The 11565-nt window shown below is 49.6% G+C and overlaps 1 protein-coding gene across 1 annotated transcript; it reads right to left on the reverse strand.

Annotated features, from left to right (window-relative positions):
* Positions 1 to 235: 235 nt before the first annotated feature.
* On the reverse strand, positions 236 to 5076 carry FIGLA (folliculogenesis specific bHLH transcription factor; the record flags this gene model as incomplete). The annotated part of the gene is made up of 3 exons (XM_082851476.1): positions 236 to 502; positions 2078 to 2230; positions 4876 to 5076. The coding sequence occupies 3 exons, from the start codon at positions 5074 to 5076 to the stop codon at positions 236 to 238; spliced, it is 621 nt and encodes a 206-aa protein (XP_082707602.1).
* Between the last annotated feature and the right edge of the window lie 6489 nt (positions 5077 to 11565).

Raw genomic sequence — 11565 nt, forward strand, 5'->3', positions numbered from 1 at the left:
GAATCCGGAAAACCTTTTGATGTATTAATTAGGGTCGTAAAAAATTAAGCTTAGGTCCCTATTGGGTGATTTTGGAGGAGTTGCCTTCCCCTTGAGCAGCTTTCCAATTAACTTGGGAACATAATAACAGACCTTTCAAACTAGCAAACTCACCTCCCCACCTAGGTACTTTCACACAATGATCTTGTTTCAATCATGTTTTAACATGGAAAATATCTCATGCCCAAGGGATGCATTATGAGTTTTTGGACATCAACATGACTAAGAAGAAACACGTCACCAGACTCCTGGCTGGAGAGATAACTCCCATTGTAGACATCGCGCCCTGGCGACAAGTGTGTGCCAACTCACCATTGCCGCCATCTGCCCAGGACCCTTCCTCCTCATTCTTCAAGCCCACAGCACAACCGGCGCGTGGTATATTTCTCGATAGCTCTCTAGCCAAGGACATATGTGGTTCAGAAGTATTGTTGCTACAGTTCTGATGATCTGGGTCTTGTTTCTAGAAACCATATTTAGTTGTCAAACAGTATGACAGATTTTAAAGATTTAAATCAATATATTTCAAAGTTCTAATGTACGAAATTGTATTTAAGTAATGAGGGCAATGCTTAAGTTATTATGGAAAGAAAATCATTGCTCAACAGACTGTATTTTGTTCTACTATAACCTTAAAATGTTGTGTGATTGGCAACTGCATTAAAAAGACTATAGCATGGGACAGATTCTATGTTTTATAATGAATGCAGCACAAAACAAAGCACTTCTGCTAGACAATTCACATGCAAGAAAAAACTAAGGCAGCCACCTGCACCTGTCCAGGTATTACGACCATGCCACAACCCAGCCATCCAGTTTGGCCAGTAGGACAATCCATTCCCACCACTGCAAAATGTATCCTCCCAGTAGTCACGTAATTAGGACTAGCAGACGAGAGGAAGAAAACTAAAAAGTACCATTATACACGTGGCTATTTCTGCCCTAAGTTCCTAGAATGAATATGCTTCTCTTCTCTCTACTATCTGTCCTCTTTTGTCCCTAAACAGGATCACATAGCTAATTAGAAAAGGCCTTCATGGATCTAACAACTGTTGTTCTTCCATCCTTTTGATTCTTCTCTCCAGGCTCAGACTTCCAAGTTGAATGAGCTTGAAGTCTGCCACTTCCCTCTGCTTGGATTTCAGATATTTACCAACCACATACCCTCAACGCACAGCAAGGTGACTTCCAGCCACCCCTGGCCCCCCTGCAGCTTCTCAAACGACTTCCCATGCTCACATTCCCAAGATGCCCCCTCCCTGATTGTAGGACCCCATCTTGCTTCTCCACCTGCCCCTCTCTGATGGCTCCTCCTTTAGCGCTCATTTCTAAGGCCTCTTCTCTCTTCATAGTTTACCTCCTCTGACGACTAACCCATTTTCAAGCCTTCTGCATTTGCCTCTCCATAGAATGAGCCCATGAAACCAGCCCACACCTTCCACTGCCTAATGGACACCCCTGAGCTATGTGCCCCAGTAATGGTTGTGACATCATGGTGCCTCACAGTTTACAAAGCAGGTTCACTTGTGTCGTTCCACTGGATGGTCACAAAACCCCATGAGATCAGCATCACCAGGAAATCAATGAGCTCTCCGGCAGGGTTGCCCCTCAGGGAGGGCCTCTCCCAAGGGACATCCCTCTTCCTTTCTGTGTCCTGCCTGAGGTGCGTCCTGCTGAAGGAAAGCGCTGCCGTAGAGAGGGTTTAAGGAAACTCCTCTCATGCCCCTGCTGTCAAAGTCCCAGTAAAGGCTAAGCAGTTCGGAGCTAGATGCCCTGGACAGCAACAGGAGGTAGGGATACAGATGGCCAGGAACTTGGCTCCAAAGCTTGCACAGACCTAGATTCAGACTCCAGTTCTGACATTTCTTAGCTGTGTGGACTTTACCTGTATTTTGGCATCTTCTTCAGTAAAACCAGGGTCATAAATAGGTCAAAGGACTGTATATAAACTAACTAGAACGGACACATCAATTGTCTGGCACCTAGACAGGGCTCAATAAACGGTGGGTATCGCTGTTCTAACTTCTTAAACCTTTACCTCAGAGTCTTTGGCTCCTTCCAAAACATCACTGAGAACTTGTATGTATTCAGCTGCACCTTTGAGGATATCAACTTTGCTAGGCTTCCTGCTTTGGGGAAGAAATGGCACCAGCGTCTTCAGTTTGGCAAAACCACGGTTGAGATTTTTTATCTGGAAAGCAAAAAGGCACAGTGACACACAGGAAGCTAACTTGTAAGGCATCCCCCCAAACCACGGAAGGCGGCTGTGAGGGCTCGTTTCCACAGCTCTCTTGTCTGGGCGGGGAATCTAGGCAGGCACGTGCCGAAGAGTCATCGCTCCACTGGCAGTACACTTCCTGGCAAGGGGAGAGGGAGGGGCATGAACCTGGCAGCAGGGATGGATGGACTGGGAGGCGTGTCTAGGTCCACACAGACCTCCTTCTCTTCCTCTGAGAGCATCCCCACTGCAAGGTAGAGGCGGGCTGGGTAGTGGTTAAAAGCTCTGAGTCAGTACATCAGGATTTAAAACCCAACTCTACCATTTAGCTTTACAAAACTGTGTAGGATACTTCATATCGCCAAGCCTTGGTCTGTTTACCTGCAAAGTGGAAAATACTCCCCTTGTTGTGGTGTAGCTTTTTTTATGGTGATTAAGTGACATAATTACACACCAAACACTTCCTCCTGGCACACAGAAAGTCTTCAATAAGTTGTACTAACGATAATGAATAAACTGTACAAACACTCGTCTATTCAGGTACTGTGCCAGCAACTCTTCAACCTCTTTCCCAGCGGAGTTGATGATATAGAGTCCAGAGAGTCTGCGCGTTGGCAAGACTTGAAAAGTAGAATGAAGAGCCTTTTTTCCTTCATCTCCAGGGTCTAATTACTTGGCTCTGAAGGCCTAGAATTCTGATGATCAACCCCCCACTGGAGGACTCAGGCCCTCGAAGAACCGGTTCCCACTACACCATGAAGCCAATATACTCACTCACTTATATTGAGAGCTCTCTCCTACCCCACATCAAAGTGGGCAAAGGACATAGTCAGCCCATTCACAGCAGAATACAGTGAATGTATTTCATAAGTTTATTGGTCATAATGTATTTCATAAGTTTATTGGTCATAAGTTTCAATAAACTTATGAAAATATTAAACTTTAATAATCAAAGAACTACAAATTAAAACAGAAATTAGATACCATTTTTCATGTACCAAGCTGGTAACATTTTTGTTTTGATTATCGTACCCAGCATAGGGGATGGAAAAAGGGAACAGTCCTATAGCCTGCAAAAGGGGATAAAAATTAATAAACTTTTCTAGAAAGCAATTGGGCAACCTGTATCAAAAGTCACAAGATTGTTTATATCCCAGTAATTCCACTTCTACTGTTTTGCTCTACAGCAGTTATCAGACATGGGCATAGATCTATGTACCAGTAAAAAGCTGCAAAAAATCATATATGCCCAACACTAGGAGACTGAATAAGTAACAGTCCATTTATATGTTGGACTATGCAGTCAAAAGCTGCTCTGCTTAGAATATGAGGAAATGCTTTTGATAACGTTAAGAGAAAAAAATACAAAGATATGTACTAAATCATAGCAACTTTGTAAGATTATGAATACGCACAAATATAAGTAGAAAAAAGACTAGGAGGATATACACAAGAATGATAGTTCATGGTAGTTATATTTGCATTGTGGGTGTTTCCATTCCCTATTTAGTCATTTCTCTGTCTTCCAGGTGTACTAATTTCATCATTATAAAGAAAACTAAGGTCATTAGTTTTAAAATAGTAGATAACACCAGGACCCATTCTCTGCAGAAAGCAATTCCTTCCTGGTGGGGAAAGCCCAACTTAAAATGCAAAATATCGGATCAGAATCTTGTTTGAGAGCCACATCAACACATCAGATCACAGGGTTATCATAAAGGGCTCCCAACTTTCCCTTAAGTCTTCTACACCTGCTTGGTCCTTTCTCCTCACACCCGTACCCAAACAAAGCTCCGAGCTGATTGACTGGGGCTACGTTTCTAAAGGGCCCAGGAGTGTGCAGGAACAGCCCCCAGCAGAACTTCCTCCTCAAGTCCCAGGCCGGAATGTGCGCGCACCCTCTTCCAGCGTTCGCCCTTCCCTCTCTCGGTAGCCTCTGCAGCAGCCCGACCCAAAGACTGCAAAGGGCGGAAAGGAGACGGAATCTCACAAGTTTGGGGCCCGAGTTTAGTTAGTAATATTAAAAGCTACCAGTAGATGGCGCTCCAACTCCGCCCGAGGGACCATCCCCGCGGGTGAACCCGCGTACCCGCCAGAGTGGGAAAGATCCACTTTCTGTCCCCCGCCAGGGGGTTGAGTGGGAGTCTGGGTGCACACCGAGGCTTTGTTTAAATTGTTTGTTTAAAGTAAGGAAAAGAGTAACTTCCATTAGGCTCCCTGTGCCTCGCCCTATTTGTGCTTGGAGGCAGAGCGCTGGGAAAAGGGGACCCCAAGCACCCACCCAGCGCAGGAGTAGTGAGACGTAAGCGCACTGCCGCCTCTGAGGGTTCAAAGCGCCTGCCAGGGGGAGACGTTTCTGAAGTGGTAAGCGGCCCCCTCGGCCTTCTCCAGACCCGCTTCCCGCACCGGTCCAGGTGGGTCGCAGGTGAGGCGCCATCCCGGCGCGGGTGGAGGCGAACACGAGCGGCCCTCGGGAGGTCGAAGTCGCCCCGGGCCCCCGGGCGGGGAGTGGGCGCCCTGGGCCCCCGAACGTGTCCGAAATGGGTGGCGGGTCTGGGGGGAGCCGGGAGGAAGGCGGCCGGGGTTCGGGACAGGGACCTCGCGGGACCGGCGCTCACCCGCTCGCGCTCCTTGGCGTTGGCCACGCGCCGCCGCTCCAGCACCAACTGCAGGTCCTCCGTGGACGAGTAGCCGCCCGACGGCAGCCGCTTGAGCCGGCAGACGGCGGCCAACTGGGGCAACGGCCCGAACTGCTCCCGCAGCACGTCTTCCAGCACCTCGGCCGGTGGGGCCCTCAGGAGCGCCGGCGCGGCGTCCATGGCGGCGCGCGGGGGCGGGAGGCCGGGTCTTCCCGCGCGGGTACCTGGGGCCACGCGGGGTCGGGGGCGGCGGCGGTCCGGCCACCTGCCCCCATTCCCCTGCGCGCCTGCGTACCTGCCCCGCCCGCTCTGGGGAAACCGCTCCGGGACGCTCGGTTCAACAAGCCCCACAGGTGATTTCCGTGAAGCCTGGATGGCTCGCAAATCGGCTGCACACTGGAGTCACCTGGGGGGTTTTAAAAAATCCACCTGCTCGGGTACCAGTCCCCCACATTCTGACTCAACCAATCTGAGTTGGGACCTGAGCGTCTGGACATGTGTACACACGTGTAGGCAAATATACATATGAACATATATACGTTTACCAGAAAAAAATTGATGGATAGGGGCTTCGCTGGTGGCGCAGTGGTTGAGAGTCCGTCTGCCGATGCAGGGAACACGGGTTCGTGCCCCGGTCCGGGAAGATCCTACATGCCACGGAGCAGCTAGGCCCGTGAGCCAAGGCCGCTGAGCCTGCGCGTCTGGAGCCTGTGCTCCGCGATGGGAGAGGCCACAACAGTGAGAGGCTCACGTACCGCAAAAAAAAAAAAAAAAAAAAAAAAAAATGGATGGATACTCACAAAACATTTTTCAATTTCATTTTGAAATAAATAAAAGTTGCAAGAGCAGAAACGAAAAGGTCCTATATCCCCTTCACCTAGATTACCCACTTAACTTTTTTCACATGTGCTCCACCACTACCTTTCTCTCTATGTGTATTCCCGTTTTCATTTTTCTTTTTCTAAAGCTTTTCTAAAGTCTTGTCCTGTCTTCATGGCTTTGACAGTTTCAGAGAGTAGAAGCCTTTCAGTGTGGAGGATGTCCCTCAACCTGGGTCTGTCCAGTGTTTCCTCATGTCCAGACCCAGGTCCTGCCCTCTTGGCAGGGACTCGATAGGAAAGATGCTGAGCTTTTCTCAGTGCCTCACATCAGGAGGCGTGATGTTGACCTGTCCCACCGCTGCCAATGTTAACTTTGATCACCCAGTCAAGGTGGTGTCTGCCAGGTTCCTTCACCATAAATTGACATTTTTTTCCCTCTTAATTGATAAATATTTTGTGAGGAGATATCCTTAGCGTCCATTACTGACTCCTGCCTGAATTAACCGCCACTCTGATAACAGACAAATGGTCAGCATCCTCTTTGAGGAAGAGCTCTCCCTTCTCCCCAGTAAGTGTTTCATTTTGTGTTATGTCAGCATGAGCTCATGAATTTCTATTTTATTCAATAAGATGTAATTCATTCATATCATTTATTTTAATGCTCATATTGTCCCAGATTTGGCCTGTGGGAGCCCCTTCAAACTGGCTCCTCTGTCCTTTTGACATGACCCCTTCATTGTTTGAGCACTCACTTACTTGTGCCAAAAAGACAACATGTTCCAGGCTCATCCCGAATTCTCCTAGCCCCTGCCCTGAAATGGGTCAATTCTCCTTTTAGTGGAAGATAGGATTTAGAAACCAAGTTTGGATGTTCATTCCTTTTGGGATGTCATTACTTCTAGGCTCTTTTTGCAGACAGGAAATAGATGTATGCATGCACAGAAGCATACGCACACATACAGCTGTATCTATCTCTATATAGATGGACAGATATATTTAAAAAGCATGAGTTCACACTAATACCTCCAGTTCCAATCCAATACCTCATGTTTCTCTCTAGTTTCCCCCTTTCCCCCTTAATTCCCTTCTTCAACAGTGAGAAACTTCACTCTGGTTACTTATTTGCTCGGTTCCCACATAGAACTAATTTCCTAGCCACATCAGCCACCTCCTCAGCCCCATCTCCATGGCAACTGCCTTCCAGGGCAGGGTGAGGGGAAAAGAAGAGGACACACCAAATGCTTAACCAGGGTTCCCCTGAGCAGTGGGCCTGGGAATGGGGAGCTTTGATCTGTGAATCCCATCTTCTGTGTTGCTTGCATTTTCATAGCATGAAATTACTTTTATAATTTTTAAAATATATTTTTTAAAGAAGGGAAATTATGTGCTCTGAGTTCATTTGGTGCTGTCTGCTGACAGGCAGAGAGAAGGCAGCAAGAGCCAGGTGCGTGGGGATGAAGCTTAAAATGGAGACCGTGGGCTTCCCTGGTGGCGCAGTGGTTGAGAATCCACCTGCCAATGCAGGGGACACAGGTTCGAGCCCTGGTCTGGGAAGATCCCACATGCCACGGAGCAACTAGGCCCGTGAGCCACAACTACTGAGCCTGTGCGTCTGGAGCCTGTGCCCCGCAACAAGAGAGGCCACGACAGTGAAAGGCCCGTGCACCGCGATGAAGAGAGGCCCCCGCTTGCCGCAACTAGAGAAAGCCCTCGCACAGAAACGAAGACTCAACACAGCCAAAAATAAATAAATTTATTTTTTTAAAAAATGGAGATGGTTTACCCCTTCACTTAACTTTCCTTGGGCGTCAAAAAGAACATCACCGACATTATTTTATTGCCAAAAGCTCGAGTGGGCAAGCTGGTGTGCATCAGGAACCCAGTGTGAGAAACCCAGACTTTATTCTTTCAGACCTGCTCCCCTCCATCAACTCCAACTATCATTTTCTGGCCCCTTGGCTGTTTGATTCCTCAACTGAGCCATCTGTTCTGAGGGAGGGCAATTACATACACCAGTCTGAGCTGAGGGGCCGACACCTTTCCATCACGCAATAATGCAATGGCCTGATGAACAAAAAGTTTATTTCTCTCGCCTCTAACAGTGTGAAACGTGGAGGTCAGTAGTGCATCTCTGCCCCTCATGGTCACTCAGGGATTGAGATTCCTTCCAAATCATTGCTCCTTCATCATCGCCCCTAGGGGTCATTTCCCAAAATGGAGCTGTCCCGTTTGAGGCCTCTGCCGTGGCTGGTGTCCGGCAGGGATCACCTTCACAGCAGCAAAGTCCTCAGGCCACTTGCACCAGTCAAGGTCCAGAAAACTCTTCTAGGGTCAGAAACTCTTCTGGGTATTTCAAGCAGATGCCAAGGGGTTTAATTCAGGGGTTTATAAAGGTGCTTACACAATCAGTGGGAGGGCGGGAGAAGCAGGAGGGGCTCTGAGTCCAAGGACACACCTCCAAAGCAGCAGCCAGGCAGCAGGGAGCCCCTGCCCCTGCAGCTGCCCCTCAAGCCTCCGAAGCTGGGGGAGGGGCCCGGGAGACTGCTGCAGAGAAACCCCAATTTCCCATGCCCTGGCATGTCCACAGGAAACAGGTGGTAGGACAGGGAGGGGCGCTCTGCCTCACTTCCATGCTGGTAATCTCACACACCTGTTTCTAACTAAATCTTTTTTTTAATAAATTTATTTATTTATTGTTGGCTGCACTGGGTCTTCGTTGCTGCGCATGGGCTTTTCTCTGGTTGCAGCGAGCGGGGGCTACTCTTTGTTGTGGTGCGTGGGCTTCTCATTGCGGTGGGTTCTCTTGTTGCGGAGCACAGGCTCTAGGCCCGTGGGCTTCAGTAGTTGTGGCACGTGGGCTCAGTATTGTGGCTCGCCGGCTCTAGAGCGCAGGCTCAGTAGTTGTGGTGCACAGGCTTAGTTGCTCCGCGGCATGTGGGATCTCTCCGGACCAGGGCTCAAACCTGTGTCCCCTGCGGGCAGGCAGATGCTTAGCCACTGAGCCTCCAGGGAAGCCCTAACTAAATCATCTTAACTGGCATCCAGAGCCATGGGTACAAGGGGTTCTGGGAAATGGAGCTTCGGCCTTCCTACCTCTGCGATGCAGAAAGGCACCCTGGAGAAGCGAGTGAGGACAGTCTGGTCCACATTATCTTCCACCCGGAGACAGAGAAATTGCCCCAGCACGTTCACCTCATCAGTCTTTGCCTATTCGTTACCCTGGGACCCAGCTGAGAAGAACACCCCCTCCTGCTGATGGAAACACCCATTGTGGGTGCTTGGAAGCCTCTACCACACCAGCCAGATCGTGGCTCAGACACAGTTCCCTTAATCTCCTTAGGTCAGTCAAGACATGAGAGAGCGGTGAAAACCAACTTTAGTAAGAGAAGGCAAAGAATGACATTTTACAAGGATCAAAAACTCTAAAGGGACATGTTTGCATTGCCCAGAATGCCTATCCAAGTCAATCTGGCAATTTCATATTAGTATTCATTTTCCCATAATGTGTATTATTATTATTACATATTATTTATTACATACGATATACTATTCTATCTCACCACATTCTTGGGACTTAGACTTTACTCCGATGTACAAGTGGGAAAGTTAATGCCAGAGAAGTTGAGTACCTAGCCAAGGTCATGCTGCTGGTCAGCGGCAGAGCTGAGCCTACAGCTCAGGTTTGCCGTCTCCGTGGCAGTCCTTTTTCCTCGAGGTCTGAGCGGCCCCCATCCCAAGGGCTCTGGGCCCAGCCCTGTGCCTCCGGTTAGCCTGGTACCCCAGCACCCGGGCCCTGCTCCTGTCCCAAGGTCCTGCTCCCTGTGCCCCACACCTCACCTCCCTTGAGCTCTTCCTCCACCCCCTGGGCATGAGCTGGGGTTAACTTCTTGGCCACATCTTCAGCAGAGGTAACAGTGGGTCAGAAGTGCTTTTCCACCAACAGCGGAGAAGAGGAACAGACCCACAGGCTGTGTCCCCAGGAAGCTGCTTTAAGGTCATTTCCCCACAGGGACCCTCAACTCGTGCCCTTCTCATTTGTGCTGCTGGGCTAAGGCCACAGCCATAGCCTGGAGCTCTGACAAGATGCCAAAGGTGCCTGGCAGCCTCGCAAAGGGGTGGATGGAAGCTTAGGGCCTGTGGGGTCACATGAAAGAGCTGAGACTTAAGCAGAGCCCAGGGGTTCATCGTGGCTCAGAGGGGAAGAGCTTCTGCAGCACAGGGGATCCTAGGACTTTTAAGCGAGCCTCACCTTGCCTTCTATAAAGCAGAGATTATAATAGGAGCTTCCTCAGAGTTGTAGTGAGGAGTCCATCAGGCTATTGGTGTAACAACAGCTAAGGCTTATACAGTGGGATCTGGGTGCCATGCACTATTCTAAGCTCAACATATGTGCTAATTTTCTAAATTCACACAACAGCCCCAAGAGCGAGGGATTCTCACTTACTCACAGAAGAAGAAATTGAGACACAAAAGTCAGGTAACCGGCTTTCGCAGCTAGAAAGGGGCAAAGCTGGGACTGGACCCAGAGAGTCTGGCCACAGAGCCTGGGTCTACAACCACGAACCTCTCTTGCCTCGTGTAACTCCCACCCCATTGGAAGTGATGGTGAGAACAGCAATGATGATTTATGAACCAGATGGAATGTCCAGAAACTCGGCTATTACACAGACAAATCCTAAGTGACCCAGGCAGAGGGATGTTCTGAGCAACAGTGCAGGAACTGCAGTCAGAGCTGGTTGAGGGGCACTGAGGCCCAGGGCTCGGTTCCAGTGACCCTGCAGCGAGGATGCCGTGAGAGGCTCAGTGGAGCCACCTTGAAGAGGGCCTAGATTCCTGGTCCTGGGGTCTATACAACTGAGACTGGGCAGTTCTTGTCAGATTGAAGAAGGGTAAGATTGCAACAAAAGCAGGGCTCTGGGAGGTTTGAGAGGAAGTGGGATGCAGACTGCTTTGGGGGAGGGTAAGGGGATCTGAGGGGCACAGCTGTGCTGTGGATACCCTGCTGCGTGGACACTTGTCCTGCAGGAAGAAGCCTTCTTGAGGCCCAGCTGGCAGCCGCTTGTTCTATCCTAAATCACCACCACCACCCCCAAAAAGCAGCCCATAACTCCTCACTTTTCTGTGGCTCTGACTGAGGCCTGGAGCCTTCATTGGCAGTGCGGGTCCTTGGGGGTGTTTGGCGTTGAGCTGCAGGAATCGCTAGTAGCAAATTGAGGTAGAGCCATTTATAACTGGCCCTTATAAGTGAGAAAATACAAAGAGAGAGAGTCTTCCTAGTAGGCATGGTGTAGGCTTACGGGGAGACCTGGCCAAGGCCCAGGCCCAAATCTGCATTGCTCATGGGAGCAAGTGTTGTAAGAGTTCTGGAGCATGGAGGGCTGAGACATTAGTTGGTAGAGCACGCTTGGAGTTTACAACTCTAATAAGTAGGGGTACCGTTTCCTCTAAACTAGTGACCTCCATCCTCAAGATGCTGTACCATCTTCCTCCAGAATGCGTTCTCCCTCCCGACTGAGAAATTATTCTAGAAAACTAGGCCTCGAAGGTCATTTCATGACAGCCAAAAAGTCTATGCCTTCCCCTCCCTATGCCAGAGTCCGGCTGTCCCCTAAATCACAATGTGTAGACAGACCCCAGCCTCATCAGGTTGGGTCCTCCTACTGAGGGAGACTGGAAACCATGGCCCTGGGAGACAAGGCTGTGGGCACACACCAGGTGGCGGGAATCGTCACAGCCTGCTGTTGCCATCAATGCAATCTGAGTGGAGGCAGAGTGGGACAGGGTGACAAGCTGACTGCCTCCCCCAGGACAACTGCGGATTCACTCTGCCTCCCCAGATTCTCTCTGC

Source organism: Leucopleurus acutus (genome assembly GCF_964270905.1).
Source record: "Leucopleurus acutus genome assembly, chromosome: 12".
Taxonomy (NCBI): domain Eukaryota; kingdom Metazoa; phylum Chordata; class Mammalia; order Artiodactyla; family Delphinidae; genus Leucopleurus; species Leucopleurus acutus.